This window comes from Electrophorus electricus, chromosome 23 (assembly GCF_041902795.1).
Source record: "Electrophorus electricus isolate QZ-2024a chromosome 23, ASM4190279v1, whole genome shotgun sequence".
NCBI lineage: Eukaryota > Metazoa > Chordata > Actinopteri > Gymnotiformes > Gymnotidae > Electrophorus > Electrophorus electricus.
In genome coordinates, this window is record NC_137519.1 from 12,741,878 (window position 1) to 12,764,043 (window position 22,166).

At 41.8% G+C, this 22,166-nt stretch overlaps 5 protein-coding genes across 5 annotated transcripts; all 5 read right to left on the reverse strand.

Annotated features, from left to right (window-relative positions):
* Positions 1–69: 69 nt before the first annotated feature.
* LOC113576704 (arylamine N-acetyltransferase, pineal gland isozyme NAT-10-like) lies at positions 70–2,177 on the reverse strand. The gene is made up of 2 exons (XM_035520859.2): positions 2,079–2,177; positions 70–1,783 (listed from the first exon to the last, which is right to left on the reverse strand). The coding sequence occupies exons 1-2, from the start codon at positions 2,108–2,110 to the stop codon at positions 904–906; spliced, it is 912 nt and encodes a 303-aa protein (XP_035376752.1). The 5' UTR covers positions 2,111–2,177; the 3' UTR covers positions 70–903.
* A 1,299-nt stretch (positions 2,178–3,476) lies between these two features.
* Positions 3,477–5,346, reverse strand: LOC118240439 (arylamine N-acetyltransferase, pineal gland isozyme NAT-10-like). Its single transcript, XM_035520861.2, has 2 exons — positions 5,298–5,346; positions 3,477–5,005 (listed from the first exon to the last, which is right to left on the reverse strand). Exons 1-2 carry the CDS (start codon positions 5,327–5,329, stop codon positions 4,126–4,128), a joined length of 912 nt encoding a protein of 303 aa, XP_035376754.2. The 5' UTR covers positions 5,330–5,346; the 3' UTR covers positions 3,477–4,125.
* Positions 5,347–6,698: 1,352 nt separating this feature from the next.
* On the reverse strand, positions 6,699–9,294 carry LOC113576721 (arylamine N-acetyltransferase, pineal gland isozyme NAT-10-like). The gene is made up of 2 exons (XM_027008965.3): positions 8,520–9,294; positions 6,699–8,227 (listed from the first exon to the last, which is right to left on the reverse strand). The coding sequence occupies exon 2, from the start codon at positions 8,218–8,220 to the stop codon at positions 7,348–7,350; it is 873 nt and encodes a 290-aa protein (XP_026864766.2). The 5' UTR covers positions 8,221–8,227; positions 8,520–9,294; the 3' UTR covers positions 6,699–7,347.
* Positions 9,295–10,048: 754 nt separating this feature from the next.
* Positions 10,049–11,506, reverse strand: LOC113576722 (arylamine N-acetyltransferase, pineal gland isozyme NAT-10-like). The gene is made up of 2 exons (XM_081706306.1): positions 11,480–11,506; positions 10,049–11,195 (listed from the first exon to the last, which is right to left on the reverse strand). The coding sequence occupies exon 2, from the start codon at positions 11,186–11,188 to the stop codon at positions 10,328–10,330; it is 861 nt and encodes a 286-aa protein (XP_081562432.1). The 5' UTR covers positions 11,189–11,195; positions 11,480–11,506; the 3' UTR covers positions 10,049–10,327.
* A 2,903-nt stretch (positions 11,507–14,409) lies between these two features.
* On the reverse strand, positions 14,410–16,791 carry LOC118240456 (arylamine N-acetyltransferase, pineal gland isozyme NAT-3-like). The gene is made up of 2 exons (XM_035521064.2): positions 16,688–16,791; positions 14,410–15,665 (listed from the first exon to the last, which is right to left on the reverse strand). The coding sequence occupies exons 1-2, from the start codon at positions 16,717–16,719 to the stop codon at positions 14,798–14,800; spliced, it is 900 nt and encodes a 299-aa protein (XP_035376957.2). The 5' UTR covers positions 16,720–16,791; the 3' UTR covers positions 14,410–14,797.
* Positions 16,792–22,166: the final 5,375 nt, after the last annotated feature.

Genomic DNA, 22,166 nt, shown 5'->3' on the forward strand with positions numbered 1-22,166 from the left:
CTTATGCTGCATTATAATGGTGACATAGTTTAAACTAATTATATGTAATGATGCTTTCAAACTACCAAAGCAGAGCAGTTTAGTGTTTATTGCAGGAACAAAAAACGTCAAAGTCTTCTTTACATTTACAAACATAGCAGCAGTTTGTAGCAGTTTTGTTATGTTCGCATTTCTTGTTTTTATTATACAGGCAACCTTAAAAAGGCACCACGAGAGGGCGATCGTGTTTCATAAAATCAAATACAAATAAACGAAATTTTTTCAACATCATTGTAACGTTTAGTTTGTACGGATTATGGAGATTCAATAGACAAATTAACAAAGCAGCCTATTTTTCCTCTGTGTTAATAAAAAGTAAAACACTGTGTGTAATGTCCTGTATGTCCTGTAACACTGTGTGTAAAACAACTGTGTGTATAACAGTGTGTAAAACAACTGATAATTGTACATTTTGTGTGTGTGTGTCTGTATATATATATATATATATATATACACACACATACTCATATTATATTATGCATATACTGTATCCCCTCAGCTCAGACAGAGCAGTCACAAGCTCTACCATGTATGACTATGTACGTGACAAATAAAACTTTGTAACTTTGTAATGGTTAGACTGAAAACCTCATCGCCAAGAAAAGAAAACAAAATGTAATTGCATATTATGCAGTTAATACAAAATAAAGTACAATACACTAATTAATTAAATGTCCAGTTTAGATTAGCTAGAAATATCTGATTAAAAAAATAAGCACAACACTACATATAAACCCCATTCATTTCCTATATTTGGTTGTTTGGGTGATGGTTTAGTTACCAAAGTAGTGTTAAACCTTTCCTTTAATTTCACCATCTGGTATGTCCTTCATATCACCAGCATATGTAACCCACTCTTATTTCCTATATATTGTAGGCAGCTATCTGGTTTTTAGGTGTCAGATTATTTAGTAAAGTAATATTAAACTTTTCCCTTAGTACAATCTCCACCTCACCATCTGGTATGTCCTTCATATCAATGATGTCCACATCATCTTCTGGCTTGAATGTGACCTCACAGTAGGTCCAACCAATCAAAGCTCTGAAGCCTGTGGGACACTGTAAAGAACAGATGGATTTCTTGGTGAACAAAGACTCAGGACTGGTCTGCAGGTATTCAACTGTCTCCAGAAAATAGTCATGCCTGCGTGGCGTTAACGTGAAGCTGTACATGGTCTTCGTCAGGCACTTGTTGACAAGGCTGCAGTTGGCAAAAGCCTCGTTCAGGACCAGCGGTTTCCTCCCCGTCTTCTCCAGGGTCCACCTCTCACCGTCATTCAGTAGGCAGAACACCCCTGCAGGCTGCGGTTGGTCCTTGCCTGCGATCATTTCTATTGGGTGCCAGAGTTGGCCCCACACGCCAAAACTCACATCAGAAATGTAAGGCTTGCCGTCAATCTCGACCAGGTTGATGAGATGTGTGTCCTTGGGATTGAATTCGTTCTTAACCAAGTTGAAGACCTTGGAGCTCAGTGTAGTGTATTTGTAGCCCATCTCTCTCAGAACCCAGGAGAAGAGGAAGTTGTTCTCACAGCACCATCCTCCACGGTGGCTGTGAACAATTTTGTCATATATGACTTGCAGGTCCATAGTGATCTTCTCTCCACAGTGGATGCTGAGATTTTCAAAGGGAATGCTCAGCACATGCAGCTTGTGCACGGTGGAGAGCGTGGCCAGGTCAGGTTTCTCATACCGGCCACTGAACCCAATCCTTCTAAAGTAGTCCTTCAGATCCATGATACTTCTACAAGGGACAAGAAAACAAACTGATCAGAACACCACAGATATTACAGTATACTGGACAGCCCTAAATGCAGCTACTGTACAAAAGGCAAAGCTCTTCAGAAGAACATCCATCAGAGAATCAATGTGTGCGTGGAGATATGCGAACATAGCTGTGGAAGCAACAAGGCTGCACACTACCTCATTTCACTGTCACTTTAGTAAAATTACATCTGAAATTGATCCAAACAGCATAAGTAGTATTTAAAAATGGAACTAAGAAACACATCGTATTTTAGACATTTGCACAAACTTACTTTTGAGAGGAAGTTAGAGAGAGAGCAGTCATGCTATTGAAAGGGGTCTGAAGACGGAAGTAAGAATGTGGGCGGGTTTGAATGGCTGGTGCTGTATAAGAGGTTAACCCTTGAACACCTAGCAGTCGTTAGTCGTTAATGTTCAATCCACAGCCCTGCATACAAATCCCCAGTGTTAAATGATCACCTATCGTGCTTATTTCAGCTGGACCCAAATAAAGCTAAACACATTCAATACTATAGGCTGTATGTATATATATATATATGTATATATATATATATATATATATATATATATATATATATATATATATATATATATATATTATTATTATTTTTTATTTTTTATTTTTTATTTGATGGTGCAATGTCAGTAAGTAGAAGGCTTCCAATAGGCCAGTTTTTTGGAGGGATGAGGGGACGTGGCCCCCTGCCCAAAAGTTCCTGCACACACTACTCATATATGTTATTCTGCGTGGTATGAGGAATGCCGCCCCCCCCCCCCCCCCAAAGCTGAAATGAAACCTACGTCACTGTACATGTTAAACAAATACATAGTATTTCATTGGTTTAACAGATCGTCTCATACCCAATCTACCAGCTTGTTTGAGCTCTAAATGCTTCCTTCCACTAAAGTGGGTACGGGCGGTCCGGAGGAGGTACACGCACAGACACCTTGTTGTTAAGGAATTATAGGCCCAGTATATCATATTGTAATTACTTCTGTACTGATGACTGCGTTAAATGTTATGATAACTCAGAAACGTTAGTTTTCTACTGCTTTAGTAATCTATGTTCCCCTGTGGGCTAATAACATTTAGCTCTATTTGGGCCTCATTTATAACAACAACAATAAAATTGTGAACCTCCGGCATATAAACTGGTATTTATTAAGGCAACCTGCAAACACATTTGCCTCCATTTAGACCAGTAACATGCCAGTGTCACCAGTTTCCGCTGTTCCTCACCAGTCATAGATATAATAGAGTCGGCGTTTTCTACAACGGCTGGTTATGTTTAATTGAATATCCGTGCAGAACTGCGTCAACTCTTCGCTTGACGCCCATTACTTTCCTAGAATTGCTTCATGTATAAAACATTTGCGCTACACAAGATGTGTTTCTTGCGTGTTTGCGCTGATGCACCAAAGACTTGACTTAATATGGACTGTTAATGTGTGAGGACGGTGATTTGCGCCTTTTTCTATAAGTCTCTATTTTACCGCAGGGTGTCAATTCACGCTCGTTAATAAATGTTACATATGGGACTATGCATGGATCGAATCCACCGTACATATAGGCCCAATTTCCCGCCAATAACTTCATTTTATGCTGCATTATAATGGTGACATAGTTTAAACACTAAATATATAATAATGTTTCCAATCTACCAAAGCAGAGCAGTTTAGTGTTTATTGCAGGAGCCAAAACGTCAAAGTCGAAGTCGCCTTTACATTTACAAACATAGCAGCAGTTTGTAGCAGTTTTATGTTCGCATTTCCTGTTTTCATTATACAGGCAACCTTAAAAAGGCACCACGAGAGGGCGATCCTGTTTCATAAAGTCAAATACAAAATGCGTTTTTTTTCCAACACCATTGTAACATTTTGTTTGTACGGATTATGGAGATTCAATAGACAAATTACCAAAGCAGCCCATTTTTTTCTGTGTGTTAAAAAGTAAAACAACTGGTAACTGTACATTTTGTATATACATATTTATATTATACATGTACTGTATCCCCTCAGCTCAGACAGAGCACGAGCTCTACCATGTATGACTATGTACTTGACAAAACTGTAATGGTTAGACTGAAAAATGCATCGCAAAGAAAAGAAAATGTAGTTGCATATTATGCAGTTAATACAAATTAAGTACAATTGACTAAACTTCCAGTTTAGATTAGCTAGAAATAGCTGATTAAAAAAAATAAGCACAACACCACATATAAACCCCATTAATTTCCAAAGTAGTGTTAAACCTTTCCTTTAATCTCACCATCTGGTATGTCCTTCATATCACCAGCATATGTAACCCACTCTTATTTCCTATATATTGTAGGCAGCTATCTGGTTTTTAGGTGTCAGTTTATTTAGTAAAGTAATATTAAACTTTTCCCTTAGTACAATCTCCACCTCACCATCTGGTATGTCCTTCATATCAATGAGGTCCACATCATCTTCAGGCTTGAATGTGACCTCACAGTAGGTCCAACCAATCAAAGCTCTGAAGCCTGTGGGACACTGTAAGGAACAGATGGATTTCTTGGTGAACATAGACTCAGGATTGGTCTGCAGGTATTCAACTGTCTCCAGAAAATAGTCATGCCTGCGCGGCGTTAACGTGAAGCTGTACATGGTCTTCGTCAGGCACTTGTTGACAAGGCTGCAGTTGGTGAAGGCCTCGTTCAGGATCAGCGGATTCCTCCCCGTCTTCTCCAGGGTCCACCTCTCACCGTCATTCAGTAGGCGGAACACCCCTGGAGGCTGCGGTTGGTCTTTGCCTGCGATCATTTCTATTGGGTGCCAGAGTTGGCCCCACACACCAAAACTCACATCAGAAATGTAAGGCTTGCCGTCAATCTCAACCAGATTGATGAGATGTGAGTCTATTGGGTTGAATTCATTCTTAAGCAAGTTGAAGACCTTGGAGCTCAGTGTAGTGTATTTGTAGCCCATCTCTCTCAGAACCCAGGAGAAGAGGAAGTTGTTCTCACTGCACCATCCTCCACGGTGGCTGCGAACAATTTTGTCATAGATGACCTGCAGGTCCATAGTGATCCTCTCTCCACAGTGGATGCTGAGATTTTCGAAGGGAATGCTCAGCACATGCAGCTTGTGTACGGTGGAGAGCGTGGCCAGGTCAGGTTTCTCATACAGGCCACTGAACCCAATCCTTCTAAAGTAGTCCTTTAGATCCATAATACTTCTACAAGGGACAAGATAAACTGATCAGCACACCACAGATATTACAGTGCACTGGACAGCCCTGAATGCAGCTACTGTACAAAAGGCAAAGCTCTTCAGAAGAGCATCCATCAGAGAATCAATGTGTGCGTGGAGATATGCGAACATAGCTGTGGAAGCAACAAGGCTGCACACTACCTCATTTCACTGTCACTTTAGTAAAATTACATCTGAAATTGATCCAAACAGCATAAGTAGTATTTAAAAATGGAACTAAGAAACACATCGTATTTTAGACATTTGCACAAACTTACTTTTGAGAGGAAGTTAGAGAGAGAGCAGTCATGCTATTGAAAGGGGTCTGAAGACGGAAGTAAGAATGTGGGCGGGTTTGAATGGCTGGTGCTGTATAAGAGGTTAACCCTTGAACACCTAGCAGTCGTTAGTCGTTAATGTTCAATCCACAGCCCTGCATACAAATCCCCAGTGTTAAATGATCACCTATCGTGCTTATTTCAGCTGGACCCAAATAAAGCTAAACACATTCAATACTATAGGCTGTATGTATATATATATATATGTATATATATATATACATATATATATATATATATATATATATATATATATATATATATATATTATTATTATTTTTTATTTTTTATTTTTTATTTGATGGTGCAATGTCAGTAAGTAGAAGGCTTCCAATAGGCCAGTTTTTTGGAGGGATGAGGGGACGTGGCCCCCTGCCCAAAAGTTCCTGCACACACTACTCATATATGTTATTCTGCGTGGTATGAGGAATGCCGCCCCCCCCCCCCCCCCCAAAGCTGAAATGAAACCTACGTCACTGTACATGTTAAACAAATACATAGTATTTCATTGGTTTAACAGATCGTCTCATACCCAATCTACCAGCTTGTTTGAGCTCTAAATGCTTCCTTCCACTAAAGTGGGTACGGGCGGTCCGGAGGAGGTACACGCACAGACACCTTGTTGTTAAGGAATTATAGGCCCAGTATATCATATTGTAATTACTTCTGTACTGATGACTGCGTTAAATGTTATGATAACTCAGAAACGTTAGTTTTCTACTGCTTTAGTAATCTATGTTCCCCTGTGGGCTAATAACATTTAGCTCTATTTGGGCCTCATTTATAACAACAACAATAAAATTGTGAACCTCCGGCATATAAACTGGTATTTATTAAGGCAACCTGCAAACACATTTGCCTCCATTTAGACCAGTAACATGCCAGTGTCACCAGTTTCCGCTGTTCCTCACCAGTCATAGATATAATAGAGTCGGCGTTTTCTACAACGGCTGGTTATGTTTAATTGAATATCCGTGCAGAACTGCGTCAACTCTTCGCTTGACGCCCATTACTTTCCTAGAATTGCTTCATGTATAAAACATTTGCGCTACACAAGATGTGTTTCTTGCGTGTTTGCGCTGATGCACCAAAGACTTGACTTAATATGGACTGTTAATGTGTGAGGACGGTGATTTGCGCCTTTTTCTATAATTCTCTATTTTACCGCAGGGTGTCAATTCACGCTCGTTAATAAATGTTACATATGGGACTATGCATGGATCGAATCCACCGTACATATAGGCCCAATTTCCCGCCAATAACTTCATTTTATGCTGCATTATAATGGTGACATAGTTTAAACACTAAATATATAATAATGTTTCCAATCTACCAAAGCAGAGCAGTTTAGTGTTTATTGCAGGAGCCAAAACGTCAAAGTCGAAGTCGCCTTTACATTTACAAACATAGCAGCAGTTTGTAGCAGTTTTATGTTCGCATTTCCTGTTTTCATTATACAGGCAACCTTAAAAAGGCACCACGAGAGGGCGATCCTGTTTCATAAAGTCAAATACAAAATGCGTTTTTTTTCCAACACCATTGTAACATTTTGTTTGTACGGATTATGGAGATTCAATAGACAAATTACCAAAGCAGCCCATTTTTTTCTGTGTGTTAAAAAGTAAAACAACTGGTAACTGTACATTTTGTATATACATATTTATATTATACATGTACTGTATCCCCTCAGCTCAGACAGAGCACGAGCTCTACCATGTATGACTATGTACTTGACAAAACTGTAATGGTTAGACTGAAAAATGCATCGCAAAGAAAAGAAAATGTAGTTGCATATTATGCAGTTAATACAAATTAAGTACAATTGACTAAACTTCCAGTTTAGATTAGCTAGAAATAGCTGATTAAAAAAAATAAGCACAACACCACATATAAACCCCATTAATTTCCAAAGTAGTGTTAAACCTTTCCTTTAATCTCACCATCTGGTATGTCCTTCATATCACCAGCATATGTAACCCACTCTTATTTCCTATATATTGTAGGCAGCTATCTGGTTTTTAGGTGTCAGTTTATTTAGTAAAGTAATATTAAACTTTTCCCTTAGTACAATCTCCACCTCACCATCTGGTATGTCCTTCATATCAATGAGGTCCACATCATCTTCAGGCTTGAATGTGACCTCACAGTAGGTCCAACCAATCAAAGCTCTGAAGCCTGTGGGACACTGTAAGGAACAGATGGATTTCTTGGTGAACATAGACTCAGGATTGGTCTGCAGGTATTCAACTGTCTCCAGAAAATAGTCATGCCTGCGCGGCGTTAACGTGAAGCTGTACATGGTCTTCGTCAGGCACTTGTTGACAAGGCTGCAGTTGGTGAAGGCCTCGTTCAGGATCAGCGGATTCCTCCCCGTCTTCTCCAGGGTCCACCTCTCACCGTCATTCAGTAGGCGGAACACCCCTGGAGGCTGCGGTTGGTCTTTGCCTGCGATCATTTCTATTGGGTGCCAGAGTTGGCCCCACACACCAAAACTCACATCAGAAATGTAAGGCTTGCCGTCAATCTCAACCAGATTGATGAGATGTGAGTCTATTGGGTTGAATTCATTCTTAAGCAAGTTGAAGACCTTGGAGCTCAGTGTAGTGTATTTGTAGCCCATCTCTCTCAGAACCCAGGAGAAGAGGAAGTTGTTCTCACTGCACCATCCTCCACGGTGGCTGCGAACAATTTTGTCATAGATGACCTGCAGGTCCATAGTGATCCTCTCTCCACAGTGGATGCTGAGATTTTCGAAGGGAATGCTCAGCACATGCAGCTTGTGTACGGTGGAGAGCGTGGCCAGGTCAGGTTTCTCATACAGGCCACTGAACCCAATCCTTCTAAAGTAGTCCTTTAGATCCATAATACTTCTACAAGGGACAAGATAAACTGATCAGCACACCACAGATATTACAGTGCACTGGACAGCCCTGAATGCAGCTACTGTACAAAAGGCAAAGCTCTTCAGAAGAGCATCCATCAGAGAATCAATGTGTGCGTGGAGATATGCGAACATAGCTGTGGAAGCAACAAGGCTGCACACTACCTCATTTCACTGTCACTTTAGTAAAATAATATATGAAATTGATCCAAACAGCATAAGTAGTATTTAAAAATGGAACTAAGAAACACATCGTATTGTAGACATTCACACAAACTTACTTTTGAGAGGAAGTTAGAGAGAGAGCGCAGTCATGCTGTTGAAAGGAGTCTGAAAACGGAAGTAAAAATGTGGGCGGGACTGAAGGGCCGTTATCCGTCCGCCAGAGTGTGGACAGGAACAGGACGCTCACATCCCCTCGACGTTGAGACGTTTAATGACAAAACACACAAGACAACGATGGCACTCACACAAAACATTAACGGTGACCAGTATTGCATTAATAACGATGCTAAACGCTAAGCAACAGTAATTCTACAAGACATTACACCGCTTACTACCGCTACAATGTCCCACACTGAGGACCACATTAACTGGGGTTTAAATAGACAAAACACGTAACGATTAACCCCATGCAGGTGCGTGTGCTTACGGAGGGGGTGGCCGTTTCACGTGACTCGCGGGAGCGCTCCATGACATGCTGCGGTATTAGAGGAGTTAACCTTTGAACACCTAGCAGTCGTTAATATTCAATCCACAGCCCTGCATACAAATCCCCCATGTTAAATGATATCCTATCAGGCTTATTTGAGCTGGACCCAAATAAAACTAAACACATTCAGTACTATAGGCTTCATTTATTGAGTTATTTATTTATTTGATGGTACAATGTCAGTAAGTAGAAGGCTTCCAACAGGCCAGTTCTTTAATCTCCGTGTGCTCCGTCCACCAGAACACCTGGACAGACACCCATTCATCCCCCTGGAGTCAACTGGGAGTTGCTTTTCTCAGATGAATATTGCTACAGCATGTCACTGGGTAACATGCATGTCCATATGTGTATGGCTTTTTTTGTTTGTTTGTTTTTGGGGTTTTTTTTGGGGGGGGGGGGGTGTAAGGGAACGTGCCCCCCCCCCCCAAAAAAAAATTCCTTCTCACACAACTCATATAATGTGTTGTGTGATGTGAACAGTGTTCCAACCATTGCTCACAATACTCATATATGTTAGGCTGAGTGGTGTGAGTAATGCCCCCCAAAGCTGAAATGAAACCTAGGTCACTGTACTTGTTAAACACATACCTTGTATTTTATTGGTACAAAAGATTTCCTTATACTCCTTCTGTCAGTTTGTCTGCACTCTAAATATTAGGCAGTTAGGAAATTTGAAATGATGTGGAAATACCAAAATGAAGAACAACTTTAGTGGTCCTTTTGAAGAGGACAGGATGACTTGTCTTCATGACTTTTGTACACCATGCCAGAATTACATACTGCAAGTCAACACTGGAGAATAAAGCATTTAATGTTGTCCTTAATTGAGTATATATATATATATATATATATATATATATATATATATATATATATATATATATATATATATATATATTATGGTTAATTGAATGAATGTAATGTTCACCTTGTCTGAACCAGGGCTATCGGTCCAAGGAACCAGTTTGTTCTCCCCATCACCCTTCACAGGAGGAGTGAGGGCTAACCTCAGAGTTCAGCTGTGTGGCATGATTCTGTCATGACAGAATCAAATCAAATACAAACAACTGACATGCAAGGTCTTCAACACCATTGTGAACCTTTATTTGTACAGATTAGGAAGATTCAACAAATTAACAAAGTACTCTATTTTTCTCTTTTTAGTAAAATATAAATCATACTCTTTGCTATGGTTAGACGAAGACACTTCAAATAGCCAAGAAAATAAAATAATATGCAATTGTGCATTATCCTCTTAATATGCAATCAAGTACAATACATAAATTAGTTAAATGTGGATTGTTAATTTTAGACTGTTTAGGAATATTTGATTTTTAAAAAATAAGCACAACACACAATACATGCCCTAATCATTTCCTATATTTTCTTGTTTTTAGGTGTTAATTTATTTAGCAAAGTAACATTAAACTTTTCCCTTAGTACAATCTCTACCTCACCATCTGGTATGTCCTTTATATCAGTGATGTCCACATCATCTTCAGAGTTGAATTTGACCTCAATGTAGGTCCAACCAATCAAAGCTCTGAAGCCTGTGGCAAGCTGTAAGGAACAGATGGATTTTTTGGTGTACAAAGACTCAGGACTGGTCTGTAGGTGGTCGGCTTTCTTCAGAAAATAGTCATGGCTGCGTGGCGTTAAAGTGAAGCTGTACACGGTCTTCTTCAGGTGTTGGTTGGCAAGGCTGCAGTTGGCGAAGGCCTCGTTCAGGATCAGCGGTTTCCTCCCCGTTTTTTCCAGGGTCCACCGCTCATCGTCGTTAAGTAGGCGGAACACCCCTGGAGGCTGAGGTTGGTCCTTGCCTGCGATCATTTCTATCGGGTGCCAGAGTTGACCCCACGTGCCAAAACCCACATCAGCGATGTACAGCTTGCCATCGATCTCGATCATGTTGATGAAATGTGAATCCATGTCGTCGAAGTCATTGTTAAATGTATCGAAGACCTTGGAGCTCAGTGTAGTGTATTTGTAGCCCATCTCTCTCAGAACCCAGGAGAAGAGGAAGTTGTTCTCACAGCACCATCCTCCACGGTGGCTGCGAACAATTTTGTCATAAATGACCTGCAGGTCCATAGTGATCTTCTCTCCACAGTGGATGCTGAGATTTTCAAAGGGAATGCTCAGCACATGCAGCTTGTGTACGGTGGAGAGCGTGGCCAGGTCAGGTTTCTCATACCGGCCACTGAACCCAATCCTTCTAAAGTAGTCCTTCAGATCCATGATACTTCTACAAGGGACAAGAAAACAAACTGATCAGCACACCACAGATATTACAGTGTATTGGACAGCCCTGAATGCAGCTACTGTACAAAAGGCAAAGCTCTTCAGAAGAGCATCCATCAGAGAATCAATGTGTGCGTGGAGATATGCAAACATAGCTGTGGAAGCAACAAGGCTGCACACTACCTCATTTCACTGTCACTTTAGTAAAATAATATATGAAATTGATCCAAACAGCATAAGTAGTGAACTAAGAAACACATCGTATTTTAGACATTCACACAAACTTACTTTTGAGAGAAAGTTAGAGAGAGAGCAGTCATGCTGTTTAAGTAAGAATGTGGGCGGTGTAACTTTTGGTGGCCCGAGTGGCGAAGGGCGGGGGGGGGGGCAGGAGGCGCAGACTTCAGTGACGTGGACGAACATTTATTTACGCAAAACCATAACGGCAGTCACACGTATTACAAACGCAGAATATGAACATGGTTGACATTAAACAAACACGATGAACACGCACACGTTTAATAATGACTGAAATACCATTAATCTTACATTAACACGTTACATCCACAATGACCAACACTTTGACACGGGTTTAAATACATTTAAACATACACAGTGCAGGTGTGGCCACAAACAGCTCCTCCCACTACACGTGGCTGGCCAAACCACGTGGCTAGCGGGAGCGTTCCATGACAGATGGGACTGAATGGCTGGTGCGGTATTAGAGGAGTTAATTCTTGAACACTTAGCAATCGTTAATGTACAATCCACAGCCCTGCATGCAAATCCCCCAAATAAAACTAAACCCAAATAAAACTAAACCCATTCAATATATATATATATATATATATATATATATATATATATATATATATATATATATATATATATATATATATATATATATGTATATATATAAATGTATTTTTTATTTATTCATATATTTATTTATTTGATGGTGCAACGTCAGTAAGTAGAAGGCTTCCAATAGGCCAGTTTTTGGGGGGGAATGAGGGGACGTGGCCTAGGTCACTGTACATGTAAAACAAATACCTTGTATTTCATTGGTTTAACAGATCGCCTCATACCCAGTCTACCAGCTTGTTTGAGCTCGAAATGCTTCCTTCCACTACAGTGGGTACGGGAGGTCCAGAAGATGTTCCACGCGGGGTCCGGATGCATAGCTGTGGCAGGTGATGGGTCTAGGGACACAGCATCAATCAGCATCAGGTCTGGGGGTGTGGCTGCTGCTGATGGTGTGTCCTGCAGCACATCAGACGCGGCCTGAGTGTCCCCGAGTACGCCGGACACGGTCTGTGCTTCCCCGAGCACGCCGGACACGGTCTGTGCATCCCCGAGCACGCTGGACACGATGTGTATGTCCTCGAGCACACTGGACGCGATGTGTGTGTGTCACCAAGCACACTGGACGCGGTGTGTATGTCCCCGAGCGTACCGAGGCCTGGAAACGGGCTGTTGTGTTCCCTGCCAGGGCTTGGAGCCTGTAGCATAGGGGAACACTGAGAAAGTGAAGCCCCTGTGTAGTCCTTCAGGCCCCTAGTCCTCCCCACATGTTCCATGGGGCAGGACTACTGGGCCTTGAGGGCCCAAAGTGGGTACATAGAGCCACCCCCCCCCCCCCCAAAAAAAAATACATGGACGCCTCCACCTTGGGGGTCAGGGTCTTAGGCTGAGGGGCAGGATCAAGATGGGACTCCAATAAGGAGATAGGTGAGCCTTAAAGAAAATGATATATTGCAACCTACTTTTCATAAATGTCATTTGAGTCCCGCTCAGGAAAATGTGCATGTTCATTGTGTCGGTTACGCTCCAGTTGTCTAATTTACTGAAACAAAGTGTCGGCACTTGGTGATCATCTTTAAGGATTTCACCAACCCTCTCACACTTGACAGGTTGTGGCAAAATGTACAAAATGTAAACATTATTTTAACACATATTGGAAGGAACGCTGACGAATATAATGGGGTAAATTAAAAAAAACCTGTCCCTCTTCCTGTGGTAATACCATCGTAATACCCAGGTTATATCACAAAAGCAACAGTACTTTTACTTGAGTGGTTTTAGGCTACTCTACCCACCTCTGGGTGGTGGTGTTTGGTAGAGATCAAATATCTGAATAGGCTTTCTGCTGTGGTACACGCACAGACGCCTTGTTATTAAGGAATTATAGGCCCAGTTTATCATATTGTAATTACGTCTGTACTGTTGCCTGCGTTGAATGTTACGGTAACTCAGAAATATTAGTTTTCTACTGCTTTAGTAATCTATGTTCGCCTGTGGGCTAATGTCATTTAGCTCTATTTGGGCCTCATTTATAACAACAACAAAAAAATTGTGAACCTCCGGCATATAAACTAATACTTATTAAGAAATTCTTGGCGGAAAATTGGGCGTATATGTACGGTGGAATCGATCCATGCGTAGTCCCATACGTAACATTTATTAAAGAGCGTGAATTGACGACACCCTGCGGTAAATTAGAGAATTATAGAAAAAGGCGCAAATCACCGTCCTCACACATTAACAGTCCATATTAAGTCAAGTCTTTGGTGCATCAGCGCAAACACGCAAGAAACACATCTTGTGTAGCGCAAATGTTTTATACATGAAGCGATTCTAGGAAAGTAATGGGCGCCAAGCGAAGAGTTGACGCAGTTCTGCACGGATATTCAATTAAACATAACCAGCCGTTGTAGAAAACGCTGAATGGATCATATGTATCACTAGTGAGGAACAGCAGTGTGCCTTAGTTCACTAGTTTGCCCCCCCCCCCCAAATTCCTTCTCCCAAAAATGCCCACCCCCCACCCCCCGCCCCCCGCCCCCAAGCTGAAATGAAACCTAGGTCACTGTGCTTGTTAAACATACCTTGTATTTTATTGGCAGAAAATATTTCCTCATACCCTTTCTGTCAGTTTGTCTGCACTCTAAATATTAGTCAGTTAGGAAGTTTACAATGATGTGGAAATACCAAAATGAAGAACAACTTTAGTGGTCCTTTTGAAGAGGACAGGATGACTTGTCTTCATGACTTTTGTACACCATGCCAGAATTACATACTGCAAGTCAACACTGGAGAATAAAGCATTTAATGTTGTCCTTAATTTAACACAGGAGATTTGTTTGAGTATATATATATATATATATATATATATATATATATATATATATATATATATATATATAATTATGGTTAATTGAATGAATGTAGTCTGAACCAGGGCTGTTCAGCTGTGTGGCATGATTCTGTCATGGCAGAATCAAATCAATTGCAAACAACTGACATGCAAGGTCTTCAACACCATTGTGAAGCTTTATTTGTACAGATTAGGAAGATTCAAATTAACAAAGTACTCTATTTTTCTCTTTTTAGTAAAATATAAATCATACTCTTTGCTATGGTTAGACGAAGACACTTCAAATAGCCAAGAAAATAAAATAATATGCAATTGTGCATTATCCTCTTAATATGCAATCAAGTACAATATATAAATTAGTTAAATGTGGATCGGTAATTTTAGAATGTTTAGGAATATTTGATTTTTAAAAAATAAGCACAACACACAATACATGCCCTAATCATTTCCTATATTTTCTTGTTTTTAGGTGTTAGTTTATTTAGCAAAGTAACATTAAACTTTTCCCTTAGTACAATCTCTACCTCACTATCTGGTATGTCCTTTATATCAGTGAGGTCCACATCATCTTCAGAGTTGAATTTGACCTCAATGTAGGTCCAACCAATCAAAGCTCTGAAGCCTGTGGCAAGCTGTAAGGAACAGATGGATTTTTTGGTGTACAAAGACTCAGGACTGGTCTGTAGGTGTTCGGCTTTCTTCAGAAAATAGTCATGGCTGCGTGGCGTTAAAGTGAAGCTGTACACGGTCTTCTTCAGGTGTTGGTTGGCAAGGCTGCAGTTGGCGAAGGCCTCGTTCAGGATCAGCGGTTTCCTCCCCGTTTTTTCCAGGGTCCACCGCTCATCGTCGTTAAGTAGGCGGAACACCCCTGGAGGCTGAGGTTGGTCCTTGCCTGCGATCATTTCTATTGGGTGCCAGAGTTGACCCCATGTGCCAAAACCCACATCAGCGATGTACAGCTTGCCATCGATCTCGATCATGTTGATGAAATGTGAATCCATGTCGTCGAAGTCATTGTTAAATGTATCGAAGACCTTGGAGCTCAGTGTAGTGTATTTGTAGCCCATCTCTCTCAGAACCCAGGAGAAGAGGAAGTTGTTCTCACAGCACCATCCTCCACGGTGGCTGCGAACAATTTTGTCATAGATGACCTGCAGGTCCATAGTGATCTTCTCTCCACAGTGGATGCTGAGATTTTCGAAGGGAATGCTCAGCACATGCAGCTTGTGTACGGTGGAGAGCGTGGCCAGGTCAGGTTTCTCATACCGGCCACTGAACCCAATCCTTCTAAAGTAGTCCTTCAGGTCCATGATACTTCTACAAGGGACAAGAAAACAAACTGATCAGCACACCACAGATATTACAGTGCACTGGACAGCCCTGAATGCAGCTACTGTACAAAAGGCAAAGCTCTTCAGGAGAGCATCCATCAGAGAATCAATGTGTGCGTGGAGATATGCGAACATAGCTGTGGAAGCAACAAGGCTGCACACTACCTCATTTCACTGTCACTTTAGTAAAATAATATATGAAATTGATCCAAACAGCTTATTCAGGATCAACGGTTTCCTCCCCCTCTTCTCTAGGAAAGAATATCATTTCACCATAATCTGGCCACGACCAGGGGCTCCCCGCAAGATTTCAGACAGAGGAGTGAAAAGAATTACCAGAAGAGTTGTCCAAGAGCAAAGGACCACCTCTGGAGAGCTACAGAAAGACCTGGAATCAGCAGGTACAATTGTTTCAAAGAAAACAATAAGTAATGCACTCAACCTCCATGGCCTGTATGCACGCTCACCACGCAAGACTCCATTGCTGAAGAAAAAGCATGTTGAAGCGTGTTTAAAGTTTGCTCAACAACATTTAGACAAGCATGTGAAATACTGGGAGAATAGAGTCTGGTCAGATGAGACCAAAATTGAACTCCTTGGATGCCATACAGGAGGCGTCTTGAAGCTGTCATCACCAACAAGCTTTAATTTATTATTAAATCAATTTCAACAAGCGTGTCATTTCTCATTATTACACATAACTTAATTTATGGACATCTGTGGTTTGATTTCTTTGCATGTGTGGATTGGATGGGTGACAATTTAATGTCAATAGCACCTTTAGAAATATATTTGCATAGCAAATTGTTTATAATTGTAAGTCGCTATGGATAAAAAGTGCCAGTTAAATGCTATAAATGTAAATGTACAAAAGTCATTTCACTGTCACTTTAGTAAAATAATATTTGAAATTGATCCAAATGGCACAACTAGTATTTAAAAACTGAACTAATATTTAAAAATTGAACTAAGAAACATTGTGTATTGTAGACATTCATACAAACTTACTTCTGAGTGGAAGTTAAAAAGAGAGCAGTCATGCTGGTGAAAGGAGTCTGAAGACAGAAGAGAGACTGTCGGCTTGATAGAACGGCTGGTGCTGTATAAGAGGAGTTAACCCTTGAACACTTGTCAATATTCAATCCACAGCCCTGCATACAAATCCCCTGTGTTAAATTAACACCTAAATTATTTATCTATTTAATGGTACAATGTCAGTAAGTAGAAGGCTTCCAATAGGCCAGACACTCCCACTAGGGACATACTTACATTAGTGTGTCACTGGGTAAGATACATGTCCATGTGTGTAGTTTTTGGGTGGATGGAGTGGGGTGGAGGCGAGGGCGAGGGCAGGGTATATGCCCCCCCTCCCAATAATTCCTGCTCACACTATTGATATATTGTGTTATACGTAATATAATGTGGGTGGTGTGAGCAGTGTTGAAATGAAACTGTCTATGTTAAACAAACAATTGGTGTGCAAGAAGAAAAACAATTTCAACTATTAGTGTTCTTTTTGAAGAGAAGGACAGCATGACCTCACATCTAGTGTACTTTGTACTTTGTACACTTTTTCTCTTCTCAGGACTGCACTCTTCTGGATGGTGTTCCTGGCATCTGTTGGAGCCACTCTCCCAGTTTGGGAGGTTACAGCCCCTAGTGATCCAATTAGCACAGGAACCACAGTTCCTGTGTTCACAGTTTACAGCCTTCACCCTTCATTTTTTCTATATCTTTATTTAAAGTCAAAATCAAAGTCAAATTGATTTATATAGCCCTTATACAACAGCTGTAAAAAAAACAAAAAAAAAAACAAGCAGCTTTACACATGTCTTGGACCCCCTGTGAGCAAGCCAAGTGTGACATCGGCAAGGAAAAACTCTCTAGAGCATGAAACCTTGAGAGGAAACAAGGGCCCATCCTTTTCTGGCCTTCAACACTGGGTATTTCTCAAGGGTTTCTTGTTCTTTTTTCCTGATGTTGCTATGACTCAGGTTTGCCACATCTATCTCTATAGCCCTTTTCTGCCAGCTCTAATGCTGAGCTTGATGCATGGTCTCAGGTTTATTGCCTGCCAAAGGGACCACACTGGACACACCCTGATCAGGATTTAAGCCGCCGACCTCCTTTACCAAAGTCAGACACGTTGCTGGTATAACATGTCCATTTGGTGGTGGCAGTGGTGGGCAGTAACCTGCTACAGCCAGCGTGAACAGCCTGCGTGAACATTTTCCAGTGTGGGACTTCATTACATTTATAATAATAAAATTTTTAAAAATAAAATAAAAATAATAACAATAATAATAAAGTTTAATTTATATGCCACCTTTCATAGACTCAAGGTCACTTTACAATGACAAATATGGAGAGAAAAAAAGACATTAATTGACACAATCAACACATTAATTAACAAATATGAATAGGAAGAGAAGTTATGTTTTATGTTATTATTTTAAACTGAATGCGTTCAGGGATGGTGAGCCAGTGTAACTGATGTAGACTAGGGGTGATGTGGGCCGATTTCCTTATACGAAGGAGGATTCTTGCCGCTGAGTTTTGGACATATTGAAGTGAGCGGATGGTTGTGTTTGGGATGCCAGCGAAGAGTGACTTTCAGTAGTCAAGGGCGAGGAGCAGGACGCACAGACTCTGTCGACGGAAGACAAAGGCTCTCATATATAACGTAAACGATGAACACAAACACGGGCACTGACAGTGAAAACAGACACGAATACGTTTAACATTAACGCTGTGAACTTGAACAAGCACGTAAACGACATGAATAAAGGCAACGACCGACCGCGCTGCACACACTGAAGGGAGTGTAAATACACAAAGACAAAACACTAACCAGGTGCAGGTTTGTGCAGGTGTGGTTACAAATACAATAAACAAACAAACAAGACCCTCCCACTGCACGTGGCGGGCCAAACCACGTGACTCGTGGGAGAAGATTGTTCCATGACAGATGGGTGGTGACGAGGACATGAACCAGGGTCTCAGTGTCTTGTATGGAGAGCATGGGCCAAAGCCTAGCAATGTTACAGAGGTGAAAAAGGGTGTTTTTGACCAGTGACTTGATGTGGAGTTCAAAAGAGAGTGAGGAGTCAAAAAGTGCACCAAGGTCCAAACCGTTTAAAACTTGAAATTTTGGACTTCAGGCCAATATGTAGAAATTCTGTTTTATCTGAATTTATCTTCATCCACCCATCAGCCATGGCATGGCAGCTTGACCGCGAGCTGGTCGCCCGAGGTCATCTGTTCCCTCTTCTTGTCTCCTTTATCCCTCCCTTTCTCTCTCTCCGTCTCTCTCTAAGCACAGGAGTGGCTCATGGTGGGAACAGGAACAGCTCATGGCTCGTTCATGCAGAGAACATCTAATCTTTACTAACCTTGTCTCTTTCCTTTATACGTAGACCCTTAGAACATGCCTCACCCCCCCAATCATCCTGTAGATTTAGATAGTAGATATAGGATACATATAATCTCTGTGCTATAATCTCTGGAGATCGAACCTGAACGACTGATCACTTTGAACCAGTTTCTAACAGTTTGGGTCAGAAGTGGGATACTGCGCAGGTAAGTGACACCCTAGTGTTTAATGTGTCTTCTTTCTGCTCAGTATCTCTGTGCTTAAATTTAGTTTAAATTTAGTTTAGGTGTATTTTTGTCTCAAATAAGGTGGATGAAGTCTCGTCCGTTAGTACGAGCTGAATGTGGAATTTTGTACTTGTTATCCTGCCTGTTGAAAAGGTGGAAGAAGTCTCATCTTTTGGCAAGAGCTGAATTTTGTATTTGTTATCCTGCCTGTTGAAAAGGTGGAAGAAAACTCATTTATTGGCACGAGCTGAATTTTGTGTACACTGTGTAAAGATTTGTTATCCTGCCTGAGACTTATTGAAATGCAATTTACTGTTTATTGGTGAACCCTCCCTCCTCTGTACCTATTTGAGCGCTCTTTGTATAGTTGTATACTGGTTGTTATTTTGCTGGGTGACCCATATGTTCCGGTGTTAGTTATGTAAAACCCAAAAAAGGGGGAAACCCCAAAGTATTGGATGTTTCGGTGTGGTTTGGGCTCACATTGTGATCCGTACATTCATTGATTGGCTGGTTGGACTGAATGTGCTGGGTTTAGACGCTATCCATGTAAAGGCTCGTTTGAAAGGGAGTATATAGCGGTCAGTGCTATGTTTGTTTATGAGGGATATGGGGACCCTAGCTGGGATTTTCAGTATATGAAGAATTCTTGGCAGGACTGGAGTAAGGCCAAGCCGGTGTCGGACAAGGTGCAGGGGATAAAACCCAATAAGACGCCTGGGTCTGAAATAGCTGTTTTTGCTGCCACACAGCTGAAAGGATCCCCTCCTCTGCTTGTGAAGCATGCACTGATAAGACAGGCTCCTGCTCAGGCAGATGTTTCTGTGCCAAATGCCACAGACATGTCTGAGCTGAATCAGGAAGCTGAGAGGGGGGCTTCTGGAGGAGGAGCTGACAGTAAGCCCACACCCGCCCTCCATCCTAACCTCGCCTCTCTACAGCAGGGTGAGACTTCAGGGCATGGCTCCAGCCCCCCTGAACGTTTCTGCTCCATTCATGATGCTGGCTGAGAAACTGTGTAAAGTTATGCCTCCTAGCATGACTGATATTAAAAATATTTTTTAAGTTTACCTGATCCAACTAATGTTCATGCATTTGTGGATGCTTTAAAGGGATGCACCAAATATGCTCAATTAACAGGACCTGATTTCAGGACCATTCTGATGCATTGTTTAAAGCACAGGTTTATTGAGGAGGAGCTGATTAATGGCATTAAGTCACTGTTGTTTAGTAACGACACCCTCCCAAATTCGAAATGCGATGGAGCCAATGTTTATTACTGGGCACAGCACACTAACGTTGACACCTTTTATCAGGAACAGAGGGAATTCCTAATTAAACTACAGGCCTCTCGGAGAAACATTTATGTGGCAACCAACTGCAGGTATGGCCCTGATGAACTGTGCTCAGTGTTTGTCTCCCGTTTTACTAGGGCCTGGACTGAGCAGACAGGCCTTGGATCAACCTCGGAGTCAGACAGGAACCTGTTCGTATCAACTTGTCTGCAAAATATGAATCCTCAACATGCAAAAACTCTGCGGTGTAACTGAGTTTGCTTCTAGGGTGCGCGAATTAGAGGCTGCGGGTGCCCTTCCCATTACAATACAGAAACCAGTCCGTGCCGTGGCTAGCACCCAGTTTAAGAAGAACTTGGAGTGCCACTATTTCCAAAAAAGGGTCATTTTGCTCATGAATGCCGTAAGAAACGGTGGGATAAGTCATAGTCAAAGAATGATGATGGAAAGAGTCAGCAGCCCAAGGACAGATTTCAATATCCTGGTAATTGGCAGGTTGCCCCAGCTTTCCCACCGCCATCTAATCAATAGGGGTGCCCACAGGTTGAGACCCTCACGGACACTGATCCGAACCAGTTTGCAGGTTTAAGTGCCAGCAGACCACTCTATACTTCCTGAGCTAGAAGACATCCCTATATCACTGTGGGCCACCCATAATAACGATGTGGGGTTTATAGATTGTCCTCCCTATAAGGCTCGACTCGAGCACGGTACCTCTGTTTACTGTAAACAGTATCCACTATCTCCTGAAAAAGCAGCAGGTCTGTCACCTATCATTGACTCACTGCTCGCCCAAGGCCAAATCATTCCCACTTCTCACTCTACAACACACCTGTAAACCCGGTGTGGAAACCGGGTGGCAAGGGATGGAGATTTACGTCTCAGGCGCATTATTGACATAGTAGCTCCTATAGCCCCGCTGGTGCCTGATATGTCTTCCATTCTAACCGCTATTCCTGCACACCATCACTATTTTACAGTTGTGGATTTTTGCTCTGCCTTTTTCTCTGTACCACCCGGACAGCCGACCACTTTTCGCATTTACATTTCAGGGTAGGCAATACACGTGGCGCTGGGCTTCCTGGACTCACTGGCTGTGTTCTCCGCTGTTGTAAGAGACACGTTGGTGTCCTGTGTCCCTCCAGAGGAATGTGTTGTTATCAGTTACGTAGATGACATCCTCTTGTCATCAACAATGCAGGAGCACTGTGTGATGGGGTCCCGCTCACTACTGAAACATCCGGCATTATGTGGGTTTAAGGTTTCACCATCTAAGCTCCAGTGGTGCAAGCTGTCATGTATCTGGGGTTCCTGCTGTCCGGTGGTGAACGCCGCTTCTCAGGTGACCATCGGGCAGTCATACGTGACATCCCTCTGCCCAGCACAAAACAAGCCATGCTGAGTTTCCTGGGTCTGATTAACTACTGCTGCCAATGGGTGCCTGATTGTTCCTTTCATGATAAAGTCCACAGGCAGGGTTGTGGAAAAGACTGTCCTGATACGTTGGTCTGGACTGAGGCCATGTATCACTCATTTAGGACTCTGAAATCAGCCTTGTGCTCTGCTCCAGCACTTGGCCTACCAAACAATAA